The following is a 26,698-nucleotide window of genomic DNA, read 5'->3' on the forward strand; positions in this document are numbered from 1 at the left end:
CATCCCGATATGACATTTATTAATTACAGTAAAACCTTAAAAATTTAAGAAAATTAATTGTGTAATAAGTCTACAAAATTGTAGTACTTATCCGATAAATGAATACAATTTTATCTTTTAATAAGTTTTCTCTGCAAATAAGCTTTAATTTATAAGTACCCTGAGAAACAGTGTTTTATGTAATTAAATATATATTATTTTTATTATTAAAAAAATATGATTGTTATTTATGTACTAAGACATCATCTCTTTGATGGTCATTGTTTTTACAGTTTCAAAGAAAGAAACTAATACACAGTCAAGCACGGAGTAGGAGGAAAGAGAAAGGTTAGACAGTCAGGATGATAAATGACAAAGAAAGTATGTTGGAGTCGGAAGAAGAGGAAAAGAAACTGTGGAGCAATTATTTTGAAAAGCTGCTGAACCCAGGCGGGAATGAGAATGAAGAAGAAGCAGATGAGCAGGAAGTATTGACAGAGTTAGATCATGAGGATATCTTATGGAAAGAAGTAGAGGAACTATTGAAAAGGATGAAGAATGGCAAAACTTCAGTGACGTATGAGCTAACGGTAGAAATGATAAGAGGAGCAGGACAGGTAGGAATTAATTTGTTGTATAGAGTGATGAGGTGAATTTAGAGAGAAAAATGCATACCAGAGAGCTGGGGTAAAGGGATAATTGTGCCAGTTTTTAAGAAAGGAGACAGGGAAAGATGTGAGAACTATAGGGGGTTCACTTTTAAGCCACTGTGCAAAAGTGTATGAGAAGATAATGAAAATGAAGATAAGCAAGGGCATGGCAGGAAATCGGCATGAGAAACAACATGGGTTTAGAGATGGGAGGCCTACCATAGATGTAATTTTTTCCATACAACATCTGATGGAGAGAAGATTTGAGTTTGGTAAAGATCTAGTAATGATATTCCTGGATGTGGAGACAAGGCGTATGACAGTGTTAGAAGACAGTGTTTTTGACAAGCTATGGGAGAAGCTGTAAGAACTGGAAGAGGGATGACAAAGTTATTTAAACAAGTCAACAGAGTGAAGCAGGATAGTAAATTGTCCCCCTTGTTATTTATATAGTTTTGCAGAGCATTATGAAGAGATTTGAAGAAAAGATAGGAGAAGGAAAGATTGTTATGCTATTTGTTGTTGATTTGATTCTGTGTGGGAGAAAAGGAAGGGGAGGTACAAGAGCAACTAACGGCATGGAGCAAGGAAGTTGAAGAAAGGTTGAAGAAATGTGGTATGAGATTCAGCATTAATAATACTGAAGTGATGGTCGTGACAAGGAACAAAAATGGTGTAATGGTGAGTTGAAACAGTTGGAAATCTTTAGGTATCTAGGAAGTGTATTGGAGTTAGGGGGCAAAAACAAGGAGGAAATAGTAGGGAGAGGACAGCAAAGAGATGTATCTACAGGTGTGTGAGATATTTTGTTTGGAAGTGCCATTAAAATGCAAACAAGTGTTGTACAATTCTTACTATGTGCCCATATTCACTTATAGAGCAGAGACTTGGACTGTAGATAAGAGAGACGTTTGGAAGATCAAAACAATAGGACAAAAGTTTATGAGAAGTATGCTGGTAGTTAAAGAGTCAAGACAGGATCAGGAATGAGATTGTACAAGCAAGAGCAGGAGTACAAGACTTGAATGAGATCATGGAAAAAGCAAGAATGAGGTGGGATGGTCATGTGAAGAGAATAAGAAAAGAGAGGCTGCCTAGGAAAACGATGGAGCATAAGTACACAGGAAGAAGACCCCAAGGAAGACCAAGTAGGGGAGGTGGGAAGAGCAGATAGTTAAAGGAGTGCAGGAGAGAGGAGAAGACTTGAATAGAGTGAATGAAGGATAAGGAATGGTGACAGAGGAATATGGTGGCATTTTACTTTGCTGACCCGGCGGTAGGTTGGAAGCAGTTGAGGATTGTGATAATGACATTTTTGATTGTTTACTTTTGTCATTCTGAAAGAAACTAAGCATTTGAAATAAAATTTTAAAGATTTTTTTTCTTTTAGATGATGAGGTCAGTAGAATTAGAAGTGCTCTACGACACCAAATTAGGGCTATTGAAGCAATCAGTGGTCAATGGCCTATAAGGTGGAACCTACCCAGCATTTGCCTGGAGTGATTGTCGTGATGGCGGGGCCGGGATCGGGACCAGGGTCCTCTGGAATGTGAGTCGAGCCTACTACTGCGGTGCGTGTAGAGTGGCGAGGGTGACGATGGTGCCCGCAGGCAGCACCAGGCTGTTCGCGCAGCTGTTGGAGCGCTGCCTGTCGAAGGGCGTGGTGGCGTTGTGCGTGTTCACGCCCCGGCAGCACAGCGCGCCGAGGTTCGTGGCCCTCCTGCCGCAGCGTGAGGAGTTGGACGAGTGCAAAGTGCAGGTGATGCCCCCGGGCTTCCACCTCGTCTACCTGCCCTTTGCAGGTAACTGCACACAGATACATAAGTAATCAAGGTTTGAATGCAGTAGGTATCTGGTTTCTATGCATTAATAATTTTTTTTTTTTGCAATGCAGGGTCATATCCAAGGGTTGGAAGAGGGCAAATTTTTTCCCCTCCCCCCAAAATACAAGAGTTTTTATTTCTAAATTTTTAAAAATTCTGAAACCCAAATAACATCAAAAAGTATTTAAGAAAGTTTAATAACATATTTTATTTTACTTGAATGAAAGAAGGGATATTACTTTATAATGCTAAATAAATGTACTAAATTTTGTTTCACTTTGTATGAGGGTTGTCCGTAAAATAAAGTTTCCAATTTTATTTCACAAAGAAAATCACGTTTAAATGAACCATACATTGTTGGAAAACTTGGACTTTCTACTATTTTTCTACGTAATTTCCATTTGTGATCAATGTAGCATTTTTCGTATACCAGTATCACAGAACTCTCCTGCTGCAGCATGCCTATTTTTTCAACTCCTCATCGGTCCTGAAATTTGTACCACCCAGATGTGACTTCAACGCATGAAAGAGATGATAGTCACTTGGTGCTAGCTCCGGGCTGTAGGGTAGGATGTGTGATGTTATTTCATCCAGATCGGTTGATAAGGTCTGTTGTTGCACGGGCATAGTGGGGACAAACATTGTCCTGAAGAAAACGCACTCCCTTCATCAGCATACCTCTTATTTTGTTTTGAATTGCACAGCAAAGGTTCTTCACAGTTTGACAGTAACAATCACGTTTATTGTTGTCTCGGTAGGCATGACTCCCACAACAATATTCCCTTCCTATCCCAAAACACAGTCCCCATCACTTTGCTGGCAGACAATGTTTGTTTAAACTTTTGCGGCTTCGGCTATCCTAAATGCAGCCACTGACAGGACTGTTCTTTTTTCTCTGTTATCATGTAATGCACCAAGGTTTTGTTGCCAGTGACAATTGAATCCAAGAATTCCTCGCCCTCTTCTGCATAGAAATCGAGGAATTCGCGGGCCTCTTTAACCCGTGTCCGTTTGTGATCTTCTGTGAGCATTCTGGGGACCCACCTTGCACACACATTGTGATAATGCAAATGTTCTGTCAATAGTAGTCTTCCTGATTTCAGAGATCAATTTGCACAGATCCCGAATTGTCACCCGTCGATCTTAAAACATTACCCTTTCCATTTTTGCAACGTTTTGTCTGAAACTGATGGCTGTTCAGCACGCTGTTCATCATGTACATCTGTACGTCTGTTTTTAAACTCTCTGCATCATTTTCACACATTTTTGAGTACGTACACTTCACATAACTGTTGATGAATTTCTATAGGCGTAGTGTCCTTAGCACACAAAAAAGAATCACAGAACATAATTCACGCCTGGCGGTAGCGGCGAGTGGAAGCTCCATTGTGAAAGACTAAGTATCGCAGACAGCTCAAAGTGGTGGGGATTGGTAGGTGGGGAACCAAGCTACAGGCCAGTGTGGCCAGATCTTGCTTTAAAGTGTTCCTCGTGACTCCAGCGCTTTGGTGACAGTATATTACGGACAAACCTCGTAACATAACAACGATGTTTCTCCCTCCCTCCCCCAAAGCTGCTTCCCCCTCAAAAGCTTCTGTCTGGATTTTTCCTTGCTACGACTGCCAAAAAACATTGTGTCTAATCACATGTAGGAGTTTTCAATTTCTATTATTTTAATTTTTTGAAGCAAGTGTTGTTTGCCATTCCATGTTTTCCTCTTGTTATTTTATATTACTGATAGTTTTTATAGAGTATGCACAATTTTTCAACTCATAAAATTATATTTACTTTCATGGTTCAGTTACAGTGAAATTGTGACTAAAAAGCACAAAAAGTAGGAGGGTTCTATGTCTTCGTTTAAACGACTGTTAATAAATCAGCTGCAGGTTATTCATGTTTACTTTTATAGAACATACCCATTCCTCAAAGCTTTTTTCTTTTTTTCTGATGGTCGCAGTGTTGATGTGCAGATCAAGTCCGGAAGCTACCACTTGATCCAATACCATCTGCCACGCCAGAGCAAGTGGAGCTAGCCAAGAATGTCGTCGAGAAGTTGAAATTCACGTACAGCCCGTACCAGTTCGACAACCCCAAGCTGCAGACCCAGTGGAGGAATATTGAAACCCTGGCGTTGGGCTACGATGAGCCTCGGGAAGTCACAGACTATACAGGTGACATCACGGATTGTACTTGCACGGTTTGTGTGTAGCCTTGTACCTCTACTTCGATGAGCCTATTTGCCTTTAGTTAGTTTTCCTGATTGTGTGCAGCTCTATTCTGTGTTCAGAGCCACAGTTTTATACAACTCTGGAAATCAGTACATATTCTGAAATTAACTTTAAGTTTGGGAGGGGGAAAAGGGGGGGGTGGGTAAGCAAAACCATTCTGAGGGTTACAAGTTGCATGGCTAATAGAAAATGTGGATTTTTTATTTTGAACAATTTTTTATTCACGTAATGTTAGTACATACAGTAAAACCCTGTTAAGAAGTTTTTCAAGGGACTGGATGCTTAAAACTTCTTAACAGGGAAAACTTCTTAAAAGGGAAAAGTAATTTCCAACATAAAAAATGATTTTACTCAAATGACATGTACTATATTCACACAAAAATACACTTACTACCATTGGCATGCTGGAATAATGGAATAACTAATTACATATTTTTAATCAGTAAATTGAATTATTAAAACTGTATTTGATTTAATAAGCACATTAAAATTAGTATTATCAAAACACTAGCAAAAAAAGTAATAAATAACATTTATTGTTTTAAAAAATATAGGCAAATAATTCATAGAAAGTAATAGCTGGCGGTATATGGTTTACTTTGTTTTCATCACGTGACTTGAATTGGAAAATTGGTGTACTGATGGAACAGCCTCTAGTCCCTGAGAATGCAAGCAGGTGATTGATCGTGTGGCGTGCGGCACAGGTTTCGAAGATCGTTGGCGTTTCTCATTCGTCAGTTAAGCCACGAATGGGGAAAATGGTCTGCAGGTGGAACAGCCTCTCAGTCCAAACAAACGCAGGCATATGATTCGTCGAAATACACACAAGTAACGGCGTATGGCGTGCGGCACAGGTTTCAACGATCGTGTGCGTTTCTCATTTGTCACTCGAATGGGGGAAACGGCGCACAGATAGAACAGCGTTTGGCATGCGGCGCAGGTTTTTCGACGGTCTTATTCTGTTCAAATTAGGTAACTACCGTGGCCCGAATATAAGGCGACCTGCAGTTTCAAGAGGCCAAACAAATGTAAAAATAATTTTGTTAGAAATTAATGTGAAAATTCGTTAGACATACATTTTGTGTTGACATACATTTTGTGCTGATAAACCCTTTTTGCATTTATGTATACCGCATTTAACTTTCCGTTTCACTTAAGCTAAGTATTACTATTTAATAGTGTGTTAAATGTAACAAAGCAAACAAAGAATGCAGCTTGCCGGAACAAAACAAGTGGCTAGCTGCCATGGTGAAGCATACGGCCATGAATAACTTCGGTGACGTGACCGCGAATATTTTTCCATATTACTCTCTGACAGAGTTTCTGTCCTATGAATTTTAAAGAATAATCTGTGATAATTATGTTGTTTGAAAGGTTTTTACATAAATAAAGAGTGGATTACTGTGAAATTATTAAAATAGCTTTTGAAGCAACGTACCAAATTCCTGTAAATATGGCGTCTTCGTGCGTGTTCGGCAATGTTCGTTTTACAACAAAGAAATATTGTGGAAAGACAGTTGGCAGCCGTGAATTTCCAAACATTACGTCCGAAATGTTCTTAACATTTTCTGTTTGTAAACGTAAACAATCATTCTGAAAATAGCTGTGATATTTTAGTACAAATATTTCCGTTAAAAATTTGAAATAAATTACCGTTAATGTTAACACGCGATTGTACACAAAGTACAAATATGAATTGTGTAATATAAGGCTGCCATTTTGAGATGCTTCAACATTCACATTTTTACTCAAGAACAAATATTTTAATTTTTAACTTTAAACAATTGTGAATTACTGCAATATTGGGTGGATTTAACGTTTTCCCCGTGTGAGGTAACGATGTTTTAATTAATATAATAAATCGTGAACATTTTGTTTAACAATGTTTCTACTGTAGCTTTCAGCTTGGAACTAATGTTTGTGGTGCTGACGTCTTGGGCGCGAAAATAAGGCGACTTCCAATTTTTGCATCTTTTGTTATGTAAAAATGGTCGCCTTATATACGGAACAATACGGTATTAAACGTTTGGAAATATGTACATTTTTAAAATTAACCTTAAAAATTGTTCAAAAGCTTAAAGATAAACTTTTTTTTTATTTTTTTCCCACAAACGCTGAACGTTATATGCTGGAAGCATATATAAAGACAAACGTTATGAAAGGGAAATATTAACATAGGGATATATGTAAGTGATCAAGGGAATAATTTTTTGAACTTAATAAACTGGAAAACGTGTTACGCGGGAACGTCTTAAGCAAGTTCAGGGTGTCTACTGACCCTGGAAAACCTGGAAAACCTGGAAATATCAGGGAATTTTGTAATCAGGGAATAATCAGGGAAAAATCAGGGAATTTTTTTAAAAATCAGGGAATTTTTGTTTGGTAGGTTGTAGTTGGCAATACGTTTTTTGTTTATTGATCAGCTTGCATTGGCGTGGCATCATGTGTATCCCCTCCCATTTTTATTTTTGAATGGCAAATAACGAACAGTTCCCACGTCCAAACTCTTTTATTTACCATCGGATTCGGAAGTGGTATCAAATCACGTGATACAAACTGGTTCAAGATGGTCTGTTATCCTGCTGACGTGACGTGCTGCAGCATGTGCTTCCCACGTTCAGATTATACCGACAGGTGCATTTAATTTTAAGTATCTATGGATGCCCTCAACGTAAACTGGACATTTTTGTTAGCATTGAAAATACATATCACCGACACTTTTGGTGAAGATTCACCATCTTTGCTAGAAATTGGTAGCTGTGGGCTTCATACGGTCCATGGTGCTTTCAAAACTGGAATTTCTGTTACACAATGGGACGTTTTTAGTTTTTTGAGGAACAGTTACTATTTGTTTAAGCACATATCTGCAAGGAGGGCAAATTACATTAGAATAACTGGATCAGAGCTTTTTCCCAATAAATTTTGTGCAATCATATGGAATACTGCAGTTGCTGAGCGTGCCATGAAAACGTTACCCCACCTAAAGAAATTGGTTAGTGAAGTTTCTATTTCATCTCTTTCTTTCAGTGTAGTAAAATGTGCTCTTGAAGATAATCTTCTAAAAGTAAAATTGACATTCTTCCTTTTTTTGGCATCAGAGCTGGAATTGTTTCTCACAATGTTCCAAAGTGAAGCACCCATGGCACCTTTTCTCTATGATTCACTGGTTTTATTAGCTTTGGCAGGAAAATTTTGAAACCAGAAGTACTGAAGAGCTTTAGGGAGAAACGCAATGTATCTCCATTGGATGTAGATAACCAGGAAAATCTATTGACTGCTAACAATATCAAGTTGGGTTATGCAGTACGCCATGCCATCAAGAAAGAGAAAGTACCAGAAAAGTCTGTCCTGTTACAGAAAAATGATAGGACTTGTCTAAAGGTTATGGTAAAAAAACTTCAAGACAAAAGTCCCCTGAAGTACAATCTTACCAAGGGAATTTCCTGCTTATGTCCGTCTGTGGCTTTAAATTCGGGTGTGAGGAAACAGCGTGTGAATTACAGTTTAGAATGTTGTCTTCAAAACAGGTGGCTATCAGGACAAGAAGCTGATAACATTGAGTGATCATATCAGTTGGTATGTTCCTTGCAAGATTCTGCAGCACTGTTCTCGTCTTTTTCTCGAGAAGACGGGCGCCTTGATCACTTGTGGATGCTCATTCTTAAGGCATATACAGTAGCTTCCAAAACAGGCCTTCTAAAGTTTGTGAGGATGGTGTTGGTACTTTCCCATGGAAATGCATCATTGGAAAGAGGATTTTCAGTGAATTCTAATCAGCTGACTGAAAACTTGCAGGAAGAAATACTGATCGCACAAAGACAGATGTATGACTTTGTTCAACGTTCTGGAGGTGTAGAGCAGTATGTAAGAAATGCTAGTTGTAGGCGTAAGGAAGCCCTGTAAACAAAACAAAAAGAAAAGGAAGCTACAGACAAGAAGAAGGCAGAAAAAAGAAGAGTTGAAGAGGAGATCAAGGCATTGCAGTTGAAGAAGGCTCGAATGTTGGATTTGGCTCGTTCTGAAGTAAGTGCAATAGACGCAAAAGTTGAGTCACTGCGAAATTGATGGGAGCTTCCTTTTACTAATTTTTTTTTGCAAAAGGAAGTGTGTGAAATATTTGTAGCAGCATCTTTTATTTGCCATCAATTGAGTCACTTTGGCCACGTTTGGAAGAAGGTAATTTTTTTACTAATTTAAGTAAGTTGAAATACTTTGAAACCCGTCAATGTAATATTATGCAATTTTTTTCAGTTTCTTGGAATGTCGTAATAATTGTGTTAAAGAAAACCTGGAAAAATTCAGTTTTAGACCTGGAAAACCTGGAAAAATCAGGGAATTTAATTTACTAGATCTGGTAGACACCCTGAAGTTTTACTGTAGTTAATTTATTTGCTAGCCAAAAATTTTATGGCTCTTATATTTTTTTTATAAAATAAATATATAAAGTTTTGAATAAGTTAGTCTCAAACACTTTTGAGAGGCGATTAAATACATACTGTATTTTATTTTACAAACAATAAATTTGAACTTCAATACTGGTTAGTGATGGGTTTGTGGCACACCTGTGAATAGTTACTTCCGACATCATGCAGTACAGTTCTTTCCAGCTTCATACAGTAGGGAGTAAAAGTAATCCGTGGATAATTTTTTTAATGTAATTTTTTTTTATATATTCAGACTTTTTTTTCAAAGTGATGATGGATAACAGAAAATGTTGGCTAAAGGAGTAACAGTCAGAGTTTTACTCTATTTGACTTTCAAGGGGAAAAAAATTGTTTTCATGTAATTCTTTGCTCTCATTTCTATTTTCTTTCTTTCCCAACAGTTCCGAATCAAGATATCATGGATAAAAAATTAGGAGCTCTAGCAGATGAGTTTGTGAAAGCCACCAAGTTAAATGAAGTTTCTCTAAAGAAGCCTTCAAAGAGACCAGATAACAGCACAACTCAAGGTGCCAAACAGCCCAAAATATTGAAAACTGGCATGGAAGAAATAGTAAAACAGGGAAAGGTGTGTGATTATTTGTTGTGTTTTTTTTTTACATTTGTTGAATAATGGTGTTGGTTGCATTTCGGGTGTCACTGTGTGAAAACATCAATATCAAAATGTTGGTCTTTAGGAGTAATGGAAGTTCGGATCTATGCTATCAATACAGATGAGCATTCGAAAAATAACCTAGAGGCTGGGGTAATACTACTATAAAATTGTATAAATAAATGGTTATGTATGACAACAAACATTTTTAAGTTCTTTTTTTGGAAGTTTATTTAAATAAATGAAAGTTCTATAATGATAAAAATAAAGATATCAGCAAGGTAAATAAAAGTTTTTTTACTCTTATAATGTTGATATAATAAATTTTAAACAATTAAATTTACTGGACACATCTTCTGCCATCTGTTATAGTCCTTCTCACACTAAGATTGCAGTACAGAGCATGTGGCACCACTGTTGCCAGATTTATACCACCAAGTTTATTACTAATAAAATTAATTAAAAAATTTGATGACGTAATTGGTGAGAACCAATATTGCGTGTTTCAGTTATGTTTCCTTAGAAGTAAAAATTGAATATTATCAGATGTTGCTCTTGATAAAATACAACAAGAAAATGTTTTTTTTTTTTAAACATCCTATTGTAAAATTTTTCAGTTGAAAATTCATTTTATAATACAGTTAAAAAAATTTTAAATTTAATTATGAAGTTGTGTGTAAAAAACTTAATGCTCTTTGGGTATATTTGGCTATAGAGAATACTGAAACAAGGATAGCGATGATAGAAGATATAGTGCATTGGTAAGAGAAAGTTATAAATTGCTATTTGATTACACACTGAAATCTAAGGATGAAACACGCTATAGAATGGTGTGAAAGTAACGTACAAAATGTTGAAGTAAAATGCAGTTTCTGCAACTGTGGCCAGAGTGCCTGCCTGGTCAGTGGTGAGCGCTGCCCTCTTCTGACTGTGCGGTGAAACAAGCATGTTCTCCCCTTGTTGCAGGTGGAGGGCCTGAAGGTGGATGAACTAAAATCATACCTACAAAGTGAGGGTGTGAAAGTCACTGGTTTGAAGAAAGCAGATTTGGTCAGGGAAGTGTACACTTTGTTCAGAGCGTGATGATACATAATAGCACTTTTTTCTGTATTCTTTTTAAAACAACAAAATGTGTATTTTTCTTCTATGTACATTATGCATCTGTGATATCTGTATTGTTTGTTATCACATTCTAAATTTGGTTGGCTATGCTTATGCATTGTACAATTAAAAAATTAATTTTTTGCAGATTTCAGACTCATTCCAGTCTAGTTCATTAAATTTCTGTTGTTTTTATGCTATCGGATCATTAAATATTGGGAGTTGAAACTGATGTAATTTTCTGGTTTTACCACTTGCCTTTCCAAGAAATGAAATTCAGGCCTAGAGGGTCCTTAGTGGCCGTAGTTGAAAACACGTCACAGTCATATGACTAGGGCTTTGGGTTCTATTCCACCCTCTGGTAAGACCCAAATTCATGAGCTATTCAGTACCTAAGTGGTTTGGAGCTTACCATAGTCTTGGAGGTCCCATTGCCGAAAGCTTTTGTCCATTCCTGTGTGAACGTAACAAACAGTACCGTTTACTTTTACTTCCAAAGACCCACAGTGATCAAATGGTCTCATCACCTGCTTCTCATCGGGTGACCTGATTTTGATTCCCGATGGGGTCAAACCCAGATTTTTCTCAAGTGGGAAATATGACAGGTGTTGCTGTGATGTCACTCCAGTTTGCTCCATCCATTCATTCCAGCATTTCTCCATTTACATAATTTCACCTTTCATCGTATCTTATAACCCCAGTGTGGTAGAGATGTGATTCATTCATGTATTTATACAAAATTACTTTTTTTTTGTATAGCTCTGAAATTAAAGCTGAAATATATTTGCATAGATATTTTTGTAAAATCACTTTGTATTTATTTATTTTTAAGAATACTCTATATACTGGCTTAAGCATCTTTAAGAGTGATTGTAGATGCTAGACGTATACATGAAAGAAAGGCTAAGGTAAATAGACCCACCCTACCCTCTCCAACTAATTATAGTACTTTTTATCTGTTATTTCATAATGGAAATTTTAATAAATTAAAAAAAAAATTATGGTTGCATATGTGCTTGTTATTGAATAATGTTTACTGACTTCCTTCTGGCTAAATTATTATTATAATAATCACAATTTGTACACAGGTCAATCTTCTTCTTTAAATTAATTCTTGAAATGCAGCGAGTGTCCGGATTAAGTAATGGGGATACATGTTTTTTTTGTATTGTCCTTCCTTCCACTAATTGTATGGGAAATTAAAATCTGTTTCATTGGTCAGCCAGAACTGAGTAAAATGTCATGGAAACTCCATTATATCAAGGCTCCCATCAAACCTGGGTTGGTTGACTCAGTGAGTAAAAAAAAAAAAATTCAGTTGCTTGTGTCTCACAGGGTGCACCACTTACAAAATCGCGACTCAGCACGTCACCTGCAGGTTGTTTCAATTCATTTCGACACACAGAATGCGGCTTTAAAAGATTACTCAGACAGGATGTAAAAAGAATTTGTGGGAAGATTTTGTGAATATATTTGTAAAGAAATTCACAACATTAAGCTTCATCTTCTTTGACAAGTGGATACTTTAAATTAAAAACAAAACATTTTGCCATTTTATGCACCTCAACACAAAAAAAAAAACATGTGAGCACTGCAATTTCTTCTGTGCGCATGTGCCAACTAAATACATCTTGGCAGAGTCAAGTAGCCAGAAAAGAAGTTGTACAATTCAGGTGTTTCCGATGCCTGCCAAAGTAAGAATTGCTGTGAAGGGTAGCACAGTGCCGATGGCTGTCTGTAATTAGTCATGGCTTGGTAGATGCAATGCACGTGTGCACATTAAGATGCCGCTGCAATGTTGTCTATCCTGGCTTGTTGCCGTGTACATTACTGCATCTTCATTGGTTTTCCATGAACATTTCATATTGTAATAAAACACAATATTTCACTCATTTTGGTGGTCGAGTGTTCAGAGCATTTGCCTCCCACCAACGATATCCAGGTTCAATTCCGAGGACGGTCAAAACCAGATTTTTCACAAGTGTGAAAACTTGGTCCATGTTGCCATAAGCTGTTGATTTTTCTCGTGGCACACTTATTTTCCCCAGCCATTCATTCTGTCAAATTTACATCCTATCCCATCACCCCTTGTCATCTCTAATAACTCCTATTTCGATGGAACATTAGGTCTTATTCATTTATTCTTGCATTGTTTTTCCAAATAATTTTTCCTTTTTAATGACAATTAATTATAATACACACCATAGAAATAACCACCAGTACAGCACTGTTCCAGTAATGAACAGTATCTCTCATATTAGGGCCAAAGAAGTCATTTGGGAGATAACAGATTAAAGGAATCCTATTTTGTAAATAAAAAATTTTTTGTTGAAAGTCTTCTGCAGAGGAAAAAAGATATTTTAGAGACTTTTTTTTTTTCTTTCTTGCCAGTGACTTTAATGGTGATTCTACACTGATACACAAGACTGTTACTTTGAAACACAACATAGTCATTTTATTTCTTTCTGTCAATTCTATTTAATTAGTTTTTATTGCATGTTCACACTTCATTACACAACTGACTTATTTTAAACATTTTTGTGTATTGCTTAATATCTATTCCAACTTTTTTCATTCACTAAAACACACAATTTGGAACAACAAAGGTATTCTTTAATCACAAACTAGCTAAATAATATTTTTAAAATATGGTTAAAACACACAATATGTTTAGTGTCATTTTTTTTGTTGATAATTGGTTTATTAACTTGACACAAAACATTGTTCTATAAAAGTATAATAAATAATAACTAAATAACTATGTACTAACATAAAGTTTTCATTTAATATTTACATAAAACAACTATTTTAGGAGGTATTCCAACAATTCAGTAACATATTAGCTGTGTAAGTGGTTTCGAGCTTTGTTATAATTGTATTCTAAACTAATATGATGATGCACTTAACAACTCAGTTCCAAAATACTCCTTGTACTTGATTTCAGGAAAATTACATGCTTTGTTAAAAAGGTACCAATTTTCATTGTTTTTAAATACCAACATTATGTACTTAACATTGAGTAAAAAATTTCTAAATTCCCATGTGGCATACTTGGTAGAAATGTCTAGTAAATGATGTGCAGAGAAAATGTGTTATTTGTTGTTTCAGAGCTTTATATTTTGTATGTGCCTGGTGTGTTTGGATTTGAAAGTAAACATTTTAGTCATATCCAAGTTAATATCCATGAAACTGTATTTTTGTAAACCAGTTGGTCTTAGACTTAGTTTTTCATTATATGTATAATAATTTTTTTTTATGAATTTGCAGGTTCATTTTGCAGTATTAGCATCTCACATAATAATTTATTTATATTTATTAGAATTTTATTTTATTTAAGGTTCTTTTTACTTTTTATTTTAAATACCAAGAAAGTTATGTTTAGAGCTAACTTAATTTCACTTATATGCCACCATAAGATGAGTGAGAATTCATAAACAATTTTATACTTGTATTTTTACATAGCATAATAATTTATGTCAAATATGGAGACATTTTATGATATTTTGTGTAGTACTATACAGAATCACATTTTAGAATATCATCTTTACACTGTATACAGAGGTGTTTATAATGATGTGAAACAATGTTTTTGAAAAAAAATTTTATCTATTAAAAGTAATTGAAAAATATGTGATAGTCAATAATTATTTCAAAGTGAACAAGCAAGTTTGGTTAGTCTGTTAATTATAGTCTATAATAATTAATTATATGCATCAAAAACATTTACGAGGGCTGAATAAGGTTTTCTTTCACTACTTCAGCTGTTGTAAATCAAGTGTCGTGAATTTGCTTAAAGCCTTTCATAGTTAATCATTACCATTTTAAAACGTTCATATAAAGACACCTAGGAAAGTGGATTTCAGTTAATACATTACAACAGCAAACTAAATATTCTGGAATACCACCAAAAGTGTTACAACAGCTGCCAGATTAGAGGTCAGGTCATATTTTACTTTTCAACCACTACATCTTAAAATGTTACGTTGAGACTAGTAAGTTTTTGGTGTTATGTCTGGTCGAGACATCATGTGATCTGCGAAAATGCAGAGTCACATCACTGTTAAGTGTTTTTGAAACGCGGGATGTCGCTCATCGCCACGAGACTGCCAATAAGAGCACCACCGAGACGACGTGGAGGGTGTAGCCGCTGTCTCGCGATGGCGCGGCCGCCGCTCTCATCTCGTCCGCGACGTTGAACTGGATGAGGCGACCGCTCAGCGGCTGAATGGGCCGGAAGTTTTGGGTCAGCCTCCCGTGGTCGGACTGCATGCGGCGGAAAGCAGCCACCTGCGAAGCACGTTGCAGTCGTTACTGTACCGGCATGCCACACTCAACACACTGTTGCCACCAAGAACAATTCACATTTTATTCCTTGCAGGAAATGTGGCAGATGTTAAAATGTGCCAGTTGGTTTTCCCAGGGTACTTCTCATTTTTCCCAGCCATTCATCGTCGGTAATCTCCCTTCTCATAGCTTTGTCTTCTATCATCTCTAATATAATAACCTCAGTGTCAACTATATGTAAGGCTTATTAATTTATTTAATTCATTATTGAGTCATACTTCAGCTTTCATCGCTGGCTTCCCCCAGGTAGGGCCTAGCAGGACGGAGACTGTATCCCTAGTAGTTTGGGATCTTATATGAGATGTTCTCGTCTAGTGCACTCTTCCAGTTGTCTCGGAATGATGTAGGTGTTTCGTGGCACGGTAGCCACTTTCAATGCTGATTAGCTCAATTACAAGCTATTTCTCGTCACGAACACAGGAATTTTAACAAATTTTAAAGGTTGGAATGGCACTCGTGTTGCAATTTTTAAATACAGTTAATTGGACATATTCTTAAACCAATCACATGTTTTTGTTTTCTTTAGGAATAAATTGAATTTCAATCAACCTACGACTCGGTGACAGACGTACCCACGGTATCACGTCGCGTATTTTTATCTAAATGTACCTACCTCACATAATATGACGAGGTGAATAAGTTATTACTGGTTTTAAATGTAGCTACCTAATATAACTAGTTATCCGCACTATTTTACAAAAATTTAAATGTAGCTACCCTAACTTAACCAAATAACCACACAATTTTAAATTATTTCAGAACCAAAACAAAAAAAAAATCAAAGAAACTTTTAAATTTCTGTCGGAATTGCGATTCCGCCAGCGAATGAGGTGGCGGAATAATTCCGACCGTTAGTGACGTCATTCCGATACTTAATCCCGCTAGCGATTGGTCAAGAATAGTGTTTTTGCATGTCGGGATCAAGGGGTCGTCCATTAATCACGTGATGTTTTTTTAGCAAATTTTTAACCCCCCTCCCCCCTAATGATTTGTGGTGAGGTTTCAGACAACCCCCCCCCCCCCCCCCCCCATAAATCACATGTATTTTTTGGTGCAAAATATTTTTAAAAATTTCGGAATATTATCTTTAAATATAGGTATAATCTAATTTAATTCTGGAAAATTAAGCACAGTGATAAAAATGTCCAGACACACATTTAGGTTGCAGGTTTATTCTCACTGGCATAAAAATAATAAAGGAAAAACTTATATGTGATTTACGCATGTATTCGGCGCCAAAATCACAGTCTTACTAGCGACTGGCAAGCCGAGCCGGGTGGTTCATGTTGCGGTGGGCGGGGATATTGTTGCCTGGCTACGGCGAGTCAAGGTCACGCATCGCTTTTCGGTTTAGTAGAAATCGGGCGAAAAAAAAAATACACGTGATATCTCTCTACACCCTTTTCGAGCCTCACGTGATTAATGGACGATCCCCAAGTCATTGCCGACAGCGTCAAGAATAGGTCCCCGCAGGGCCGCAACTAGGGGGGAGCAAGCGGGGCCTACGCCCCGGGCGCAAAGCTGTGGGGGCGCCGAAATCGCCGGCTTGCATTGTAATTCCTACTACAACTGGTAACTGGTAAAAAGTTTTTTAAATTGCATGCCAGGAATGTCTAATCTGATTTACAATATAACGTCTCAACATATTTAATGAATAAGTCTAGTGATTATACGGACTACTTTATGGACATAGTGGGTTCATGCATGGAAGGTACAGTAGCACAGAATCTGTTACATGTTGGTATGGAAAATGCTTAAATAGCACCATTTTTCCGTGGGAGGGCCCCCGGACCCCCCGCTTTATTGGTGTGGTATGTGCAAAAAAAGAGGGGGGGGGGGGGCGCATGAATCCATTCATGCCCCGGGTGCCAGAGACTCTAGTTGCGGCCCTGGGTCCCCGGTTTGCCACAGTATGTGTCTGTAGCGGAATGTAGCCCCAGAACTCGCCTGGCGGTGCGACAGCAGCACGGGCTGCTTGAAGTCCACCCAGATGACCACCTCGGAGCAGGGCGGCGTGGTCAGCGAGCCGTGGTACGTGAAGTAGAGGTGGCGGTTGCGCGGCAGCAGCGACTCCAGGGCGTTTGGCCGCAGCAGGCGGGCCGAGGCGCCCGGCGCGGCCACGCGCGGCAGGTACGACACCAGCTCCGAGTACACCTCGTTGTCCGACCCGTACACCTGCACCCGCACGCTACCTGCACTGCTGCACTCTGCCGCTACCTTTATTAAATAACTGTGATGACTACAACAACTACCTAAAAGTCAATGTACACATTCATTAATTATTTTCTGAACCAACAATGACTGCATAAAATTTATTTTCACCTCTAGTATCCACACAGACATGGTACAAGTTGAAGCCAAATAAGCAGAAAATATAGACTTAAAAGGCGTACTTTTGAGTAATAAGAGAGTTTTCAAATACCGAAGCGTATGAATCTGTAAAAATTTTCCTAAATATTTGTTTTCAGAAGTACTTTCCACACAATTTTCTTTTTCATAAATATAAATAGAATTGTCTGTTTCTTGAGCTTAACTTTAAAAGTAAATTTTAATTATTAATTATGCATTAATCATAACGTCCACGTCCATGGACAAGTCCGAATAGTAGGGACCGATACTGGTTGTGGCTTTACCATTCCAAACACACCGTTGGCAGTTCGTCCATTCACAGATAGTAGAACTCATCGGGTTCTCTCGTCGAGGAGTCGACAGTTGCGGTATCACGAGTTGTTTCGTGCTTGTTTGCAAAAAAGAGTGCTTTCTGCAGTCTGGGGTATATTATAAGATTTTGATTTTTCCTAATTCTGTCATAAAAAAAATTGGTTGTCTGTAAAGTCGGTTTACGGACTATAGTTTAACGTGACAACGTCATAACAAAACATTGATGAAATGATTGCATACTTTTATGAATAAAATTGAATCATTTTTATTTTAATAATAAAAGAATAAATACTTGAAATAATACTAGTAATCAGATTTTTAAAATGCAAGAATAATTAACCTTTATTGCCGAAAACGTTGTTGTAATAAGCAATGAAAACCACATTAACTTTTCACTTCACTTTATAAACAGTCGACGAAACAGTTCACGTGTAGATGACTTGTAATTAATTTTAAAAACTGGCGTTTAGCTATAAAGTTTAAATATAATCATGAACAAGTTTTCATATGAATTAACTGTAATCAATTATATGAATCACCATAATTTGTTAGTCAATTGTAACATAACCTATTACTACTGCACTCGCCGACAGCGTAACGGAACACAGCGAATCGGAACAATGAGCTTAACGGGACACAGCGTAACGGAACAATGTGCGTAACGGGACACTTTTACGTGCGTGAAGCCGGCGTTCATCGATTTATTAGACGTTGTCACGTCAAAAAATAATAATAGCACAAACGAACACAATGGGCTAACAACGACGAGACAGTTTCAACAATAACAGAAACTGCAGACAGACGACAAAACCTGGACAACGCAGCAAATGTACGAATATAACGATGAAGATGAACAGATGTGATGGGCAACACCACCAACGAACACAAGTAGGTTTCTTGTGACAAAAAAAGCGTACTTTTCAGCAACCGCAAACAAAGCTTTACTTCCTGTCTGTTTGAAACAGTGTCGTATTTTCTTATGGGTCGACTATCTGAATTAAAAACGTGTCGGCCTGTTGTGCCGTGGCTCGAGTCCAGCCCGATGTTTGCATGACGTGCTGTCGGCCACGGCAGCCCCAGCAAGAAGCGCTCCCTCAGGCCTGCCACTGCAACTGCACTAGCTTCACGGTGATCGAGGGCGGGGAACGTGGCGGACGTTGCGGGGAAACCGACGGGCATTCTCCGGGGTTGTCGTGTTTCCCGCGCTGATGTGTCCCGCCAACGTTCCATTCTCATCTCTTCGCCCCTCGTCGTCGCTAATGACCCGCGATTCTGCACTTACGTCTGTAGGTGGCTGCCTGCTCATACACACACTCAGCACGTATTCGCACCAACAGACATGGCTGGAGGTAAAACCCTGCAATAGTGCACTTCCACTCGCGGAGAAACGCAGTCGTTCTTACACTGGTACCACTTCAGACAAATTTCCAAAGGTAAAATACTAAAATTAATGTTTCATTTCAACATGGTAAGTAAAATTTCTTATAGCCAAATAAACTAGCGAATCAAAGATGTATGTTATTGAGGTCGGTGACTTAGGGATAGGCAGTCTTGTGTCTCTTGCACGCATCACAAACTGCTTACCTCCCAGGGGCAGCTCCGAGTTAGCTACATGGTTCCCCTCTGAAACGTTAAATTTGTTATTTGACATGGCAAACACAAATCTGCACAAATCCTGACTCACACCACTACATATGTTCCGCAGTGCTTTATTTACAACGACGCGACGCTTGGTCTAACGACACGTCAGCGAAAATTGATTTTACGGAAAACGCCGCTTCCTTCACGTATCTTCCCGAGTTTGACACTATGTTCCAAAAACATCGGTTTGAATTATATTACACTGCTAAAAAACCGGGGATTATAAGTCCGTGAGTATTTAGAAACTAATACACGTGTCTGAAATATTTATCTTTTATATAAATTTAATACTCTACATAAAAATGATGGTTAAAAAGTCAGTTAACAAAATTTGAGTGTGTCAAAAATACTTTTCAAAACCACCGCCAAAAAAAAACTTAAAATTATTTGTTACTTATCGCTATTAAAAACGTAGAAATATCAGTCAACACCAAGTCAGATGACTGGATTGGAATTAGAATAGTAGAGCATATTTTTTTTTAAACAACTAATATAACTTAGTTTTGAAATTATTTAGGATAATTTGAGGAGAAAATACATATAGATAAAAGTGTTTGGTCTTAGGATATTATATTATAGTCTGGGTGGTTGATGAAAGGGAGAGGGTTTAAGTGGTCTTCTGTCGCGTCAATGACCTGGGTCAGTGAGGTACAACCAGTGGCCCGCGGACCACATCCGGCCCATGACGTCTGTTGGTGCGGCCACTTCAACAACCTTTCTACCAGGGTTGGCTGGTTTAAACAACAATGGTTTAAACCAGATGTTTTTTTAAATAATATATTTTTAAATAGATTATCTTAATTTTTTTAATGTAAGGTCTAACTAAAAAAAGTTTGCTCATATATGTTTCTTGTGATTTACAGAACCAAAAAATTATATACTAATCAAAATATTATCATTCATACAATCTGAATAATTTTTAAATTATACCCAGCTGAATACTCCAATGAAATTAAAGAAAAAAAATATTAAATAGTTAATTCCTATTCAGTGGGAAATCCCCGACTGTGCTGTAAATCCCCATTCTGTGGAAAACACTGATTATATGGAGAATCCTCTTCCTGTGGGGAAGGTTAAGTCCCAGTCCAATGTGCAGATTTGCTTGACTTCAGTTCCTTGATTATTAACTTTTCTGGTTCAACATGAGTGTTGTATGGCTTTATTTGAACATGTTGAAAATCAAAATAACTAACGTAATAAAAACACGGTTTAAATCTTTTAAAAAACTGGTTTAAACATAAAAGTTGTTGTTTAACTGTATTTTTAACCTCGATTCTGCACAGAAGTATCAGGCAAACTGTAGTGTATTGACTATCTTTGAATTTAGAGAATAATGTACCAGCAGAAATGTTTGCAAATCCTTTAAGTTATCACAAATATTGAAAGGTATTATTTCTATTTTTGTAATAGATATATTGTTTCTTGGTGTTTCTTAAATTCTAAAGTTAATTTTTTTTTCGTAAATGTAATTTTTAAGAGAAAAATTTTCCTTCTTTTCATTACATACCACATTTGTCATTCATCCGTTAACCTACAAAAAAAATACATTTAAAAACTGCTGTAAAAATGTAATACTTAATCATGTGTATACGGATAAATTCTACGGATGAATGAAAGAATGAAGTTAGCCATCCCTAACCTAGGTCAAAGTGGCTACTCAACTCCTTGCGCTGGTTCCTCGTGCGAAAGTTCCAAATTGAAGCGACGGCAGGTCATGATAATAATATCAAATGCAGTAATCTAAGATAAGTGACGACGCGTAGGGCCTTACCTCAAAGAAGACGGCCAGCACAGTCAGTCCGTCCTCATAGTGCATCGCTTTGGTGACGTCACCGTATTCACGCTTGAAGAACACCATGTGCAGCTCCAAAGGAAACCTCAACAGTGAACACATCACGTAATACCCTTAGTTGACCTTGAAACACAGTCTTTTTGCTGTTTCATACAGGAATGTGGTTTCAATTAGAGTAAATTTGCATTTCAATTAGATTTACCGGAATTTTCCAGACACACTCTTCTTCCAAGCCTTAAAAAATGCCTTGAATGAACGAAGGAAAATTGCACGAAAGCAGTACTTAAGACCATATTTATCTCAATTATGATGAGCATAAATTCACACGTGCCAGTCAGAGAAATTACGTATCTTTTATTTCCGACCGGACACTACCATGCATGAAATCATAACCAGATTTCAACTCCACGTTATGCCGAATGAATTCGGTACGTTACGTGTGTTACGGGGTGTATCCTTTTTTTTTTTTTTTTAATGAGGTGGCTTTGAACTTTTTCGAGTAATAGGACAATCAAAAAATTTAACATCTTCAGCAAGAAATTATTTGGTTGCTAGTAAAAAAATAATTATTTTTATTACAAAAGACGTTTTAGTAACAGCTAGGAAATAATTAAAGAGACAGTGTATTTTGAAAGAAAAAAAAAATCCTTCCAGGTTCAGGCAGATTTAAAAGTTCTTATTTATGTATGTTAGAGCAAAAAGAAAAAACAACCAAATTCCATTCAAAACACATTTAAAGTGTTGGTGGTACAAAGAATGTTTGAGACAAAAGTTTTAGATTATAGAAGGTTTACTATACTTGTTTTAAAAGTGCTTATACTGTGCCCTCTAAGGAACTTATGAATTTATTTACCCTTATCCACGTCTTGAGCGGACATGCCGATAGCTAGAGACCGGAAAAATTCGCGGATTCATTTCACGACAGCCTGAAATTCAAATAGTTATGCCTCAGTGCTGCCTCTGCTATTGGCTCACAACTCACCTGGACGACTCTGGGCCAGTGAGGAACACTCAACCGAAGCTGTGTCTAAATCACAGGTCGCTACGTTGGGACACCTCCACAAGACAGCAGCCAATCAGAGGGTGACATTTGACCGAGTGTACGTAGTACTATAAAGTTAATCCTAGAAGTCATTGAACCCGCGAATTTTTTTCCGGTCCCTACCGATAGCTAAGATGTTACACATTGGTAGGGGCAGGTATTTTTCGCGAAAAGATCTGAACCCTTATTAGACTGCAACAAGGTATACCCGCACCTGTAGTTTCTCCCTTGTGATTGATGGCCGTTTGCGAGAGAAGTCGTTGCCTGGTTTGACCGGGCCATTCAGGACGCGTTTACTTTCGCACTGAATTACTGTGATTGGTGTTGTTACTATCGATATGTACCTGGGAGAAACTCGCCCAATCACGAAACACAGACGATGCTACAGTGTTTTAACTTTCATCTAGTCTCGAAATCTTTTCGCGAAATCTGCGTGCCCCTACACATTGGTTTTAAAAAAAAGTATGTCTGTTAAGTTGGCCATGCGGGCGCCGCCACTCACGTGTGGTTGTTGATGGTGTCCTCGCTGCCCATGGAGTCGTTGGCGCCCCAGTGGAAGTGCAGCTGCGCGAACGAGTAGTCGCCGCTGAGAGGCCCGCCCGACACCACCGCCTCCTCCGTCCTGTTCATCTGCAGCATCACTGCAGGCATACGGCGGTCTTTCGATACATCGCTTCAATCATATCGATACCGAAAAAGAATTATCGGCCTGAAAATATCGATACATCGGTCTATTATAATAAACAAACTATTATAGTATACGTTATTTTGTTCTTCATACATTTAAGCTGACACATGAATATGGAATCACGTATTTCCACGTCACCGGCCGCCGACCTTGCCCAACAGTCGACCTGTCACTGCATTTCAATGCTTCAACTTACCAACCTATGTAATTCCCTACTGTGAACTCCAATATTTCTCCCCCCTACTTTTAAATAACAACCTGTTCTTTCCCAAGCTTTCGGTTCGCCATTTTATTATTTTTTTCTGAAAAATATTTTTAGAAATAATTTTAATATTTTTTTTATTTGAAAAAATATTATTTTATCAAAGTCGGTATTATCGGTACAAAATTTCGATATAAAAATATCGGCACTAAAATATTGATATTTTGAACCTGGAATATCGAAATATTTTCAATATATCGATATATCGTTGCCATCCCTAACAGCAGGGCGAGGGGTCGTTCAGACGTGTCATCCGGCGAGGAATTGTCTCGGTGCATTTATCCGTCCACTGAAAAAATACATGGAAATACAGGACGACTCCCGAGGAGTTACCGCCGCACAAAGAGATTGTTCGTTATATAAACACACCGTATCAATGCGGGTGCTATTCCAGTTATTGACGGAGAAGTTAAACAAAATGTGAACAACATGCAATAAACAGCTTATTGCTTATTGGCATGGATTAAGGTGAATGTTTACCAAAGGACTGCACTAACACGTGAGGAACTACCTGCCCGTATCATGCATGCCCAATACAGTAATCAAAATACAGAGGTATGAGGAGAAAAACTTGTGGTAAATAAGCATGCAGTCGACGTTTGTCGGCAGAATTCTGACTCATCCTGAATACTCTTTAGTTGGGCAGCAACTGTACTTCTAAATATTCTGTGTAGACCATTAAAAAAATTAAAAAAAAAAAAAAAAAAAGGCTAGGAAAACGAACAACTTGCATTTATTGCGTCCGTACGGATCAGTTAGGCAATGTTGAGCTCTTCCGTTTACGTTGCTCCATGCGACCAATAGAAGCCGAGTACTTGGCTGCAATGGTAGCCATGTTTGTTTATATTCTAAATATGTTAAATAAAATATAAAAATATGTAGTGTTCTATTATTACTTTGTGGTTTATTTTTATTTATATATGTAAATTTTGCCTGTGCTAACTTCTCGGAGTATATTATTTAAAAATTAAATTAATATTTCGTAACCTTGGAATGCGATCTCATTGGTTGCCATTTGTTATGTTTCCATGCCACTGTAGAACATGTCTTAGCAAAGACGGTAACAACCAACGGCACAGAACATAGATTTCAATTGTTACAACTTAGAACAAAAATCTGCTTGATAATAAGTTTCTTTTAAAACTTGTTATTTGGATAGAAAATATGAACAAAAATAATGTATTATATATATACTAAAGATAACGTTACATTTAAGCTTCCCTATCAATTGAAATTTTGGTTTTAGAGTCAGGAGCAAGGACAAACAATTTCATGAAATAATTTACTCCAAAAACTTGCTTTGCATACCTGATCATTAACATCCTTACACTTAAAATTACCAACCCACTGAACTCATTAAAATAATTAACAAGCTACATAGATCGAAATATTATTGTGATTTATTCATTAAACTTACAAATCAATCATCGTATGTTTTTCTTAATATTAAATGGTATTTATTTTTCAAATAAATAATTGATTTCTGTAAAATTTTAAAATCAAATTAGTGGCAATGATACTTGCTTCTTTTGATGTAGAATTATAGGTAGTGAAATATTGAATCCTGTTTGAATACCACGATGAAACAGAGACTAAACTACTCCCAGCACTCTGCTGGAGGCGCTCCGGGAAAGCACTGGAAACCCGGAATCACGAAGCCCGGAGCGGCCTCCGGGAGCGAGTCCACAGCGCTACTTCGGGTCGTTACCACAACGCCGAACGTACAATAACGCCGAATATCATAACGCCGAATGCCAAATTGACCGCAACGCCGACAGCTAGAAAACTGCTGTGTACCACAACGCCGAAATACAGTAACGCCGAAAAATTTTGCTGCGTGGAGGGGGGGGGGGAGCACAGGAGCAAAATGAAAAATAACTGAATGAATTGGTGTGCTAACCTTACCTAACCTAACCTTTGTGGCAGTCCTGCAATTACATATTTCGGCGTTGTGGTAATTCGTTGTTGTGGTACACAGCAGTTTTCTAGCTGTCGGCGTTGTGGTCAATTCGGCATTTCGGCGTTATGGTTTTCGGCGTTATTGTACGTTCGGCGTTGTGGTATTTCGGCGTTGTGGTGCGTCCCCCCGCTACTTCCCACCATGACTCAAAGAGTTCCGTGTGCCGTCGGAGAGAAGGTGGTCATGTGGGAACAACAGGTATAAGTGGTGTGTCGTGTGTTGTGAGCGGCGGGCACTCGCCTGTGTGGCCGTTGTTGGTGAGCGTGCTGGAGGCGGGGAACGCGTGGAAGCCCCGGAAGCGCAGCGGCGGCAGGCGCACCTGGTCCACCAGGTGCTCCTCGATGTCCACGGGCGACTGGAACTTGCCGGCGCACGTCTCGTACGACTTGGCCCAGTGCTCGGGTCCTGCAAGCCAGCGCCAAACACATCGCCCGTGACATCTTCATCCTGCAATACAAGTCTCGTGCAGCTGATATTGTAACCACAGTGGGAGTCTCAGAAAACTTATAAAGATGGCGGACCCACGTGATTTATTTGTATATGTTGCTTTCGTTAGCATCGCAGAATTTACACCGCGCATAGGTATTGGAAAATAAAACTTTATACTAGTACAACTATCCTTTAATTTTTAAATTATAACTTAGAGTCGTAAAGAGAAATATTGACAACATAAAGAAATACGTAAGATCCTGACATTAAAACCCTTGGTGGAACCCATTATTAACATTGTGTTAAATGGGATTTTCATATAAAATATAAGGATAGCGGAGATATCTCAGCAAACAGCTAGAAACTATTATTTTATTGGAAAATAGAAAAAAAATGTATTGTTTCTTCCGATATTAAATAAAAAGCAGAGTAGATAATTACTTGCTAAAAATTTCGTAAATGTTTATTTAATTCAAAATCTTACCGGATTATGTAGTTTAACTGTTTAAAATTATTTAATTTCTGTAATTAATGGGTTATTTTCGCGAGAAATATTAAAATGAAAATAAAGAAAGATCCTAGCGGGTATCGAATCCAAGCCCTCAGATTATCAGCTCCTGCATGTTACCACTACATCATGCAGCTGACTTAACAAGTGAAAAAAAATAAAAATATATTGGTTAAATATTATCTTTGTTAGATTTAAACTTTAACTGACAGTTGCGGCAAAGTTACAAGTTATTGCTATGTATTTAAACCCTACACAGCTTCCAAATAAATAAAAAAAAAACTTTACCTACGTTTAAAACGAAAGAGTTTTTTATTTTATTTTAAATATACCAATTGTATATGAAAATCCCATTTAACACAGTGTTAATAATGGGTTCCACTACTACTAGCGCCGTTAGTTCGCAGGCCAGCGTGAGTTTCAGTAAGCAGAAGATTTTCTATGGTTGATAGAACCTGTTACGATTGAACTTTATTTATTAGTTGGTCTTTGGCCAATCAAAGAATATCTTTGCGTGTTGTCTGCTCGATTGTGTTTTGGAAATTCTTGAAGAGTG

The 26,698-nt window shown here is 37.7% G+C and overlaps 2 protein-coding genes across 6 annotated transcripts in view; one reads left to right on the plus strand and one right to left on the minus strand.

Moving 5' to 3' along the window:
- Positions 1 to 11,621, plus strand: part of LOC134533176 (X-ray repair cross-complementing protein 6) — a 34,940-nt gene extending 23,319 nt beyond the window's left edge. For all 5 annotated transcript variants that reach the window (XM_063370540.1, XM_063370543.1, XM_063370544.1 and 2 more), the window contains exons 10-13: positions 2,240 to 2,431; positions 4,423 to 4,623; positions 9,506 to 9,690; positions 10,681 to 11,621. In XM_063370540.1, the coding sequence (XP_063226610.1) occupies positions 2,240 to 2,431; positions 4,423 to 4,623; positions 9,506 to 9,690; positions 10,681 to 10,797 (695 nt within the window). In that variant the 3' untranslated portion in view covers positions 10,798 to 11,621. The remainder of the gene's footprint in view (positions 1 to 2,239; positions 2,432 to 4,422; positions 4,624 to 9,505; positions 9,691 to 10,680) is intronic.
- A 1,027-nt stretch (positions 11,622 to 12,648) lies between these two features.
- LOC134533178 (carbonic anhydrase 7-like) overlaps positions 12,649 to 26,698 on the minus strand; it is a 91,065-nt gene continuing 77,015 nt past the window's right edge. The window contains exons 3-7 of the mRNA XM_063370545.1: positions 25,446 to 25,610; positions 22,798 to 22,936; positions 21,233 to 21,338; positions 17,107 to 17,334; positions 12,649 to 15,102 (exon numbers count right to left, since the gene is read on the minus strand). Of these exons, the coding sequence (XP_063226615.1) occupies positions 14,905 to 15,102; positions 17,107 to 17,334; positions 21,233 to 21,338; positions 22,798 to 22,936; positions 25,446 to 25,610 (836 nt within the window). The 3' untranslated portion in view covers positions 12,649 to 14,904. The remainder of the gene's footprint in view (positions 15,103 to 17,106; positions 17,335 to 21,232; positions 21,339 to 22,797; positions 22,937 to 25,445; positions 25,611 to 26,698) is intronic.

The sequence above is a fragment of the Bacillus rossius genome, chromosome 6 (assembly GCF_032445375.1).
Source record: "Bacillus rossius redtenbacheri isolate Brsri chromosome 6, Brsri_v3, whole genome shotgun sequence".
Lineage (NCBI taxonomy): Eukaryota > Metazoa > Arthropoda > Insecta > Phasmatodea > Bacillidae > Bacillus > Bacillus rossius.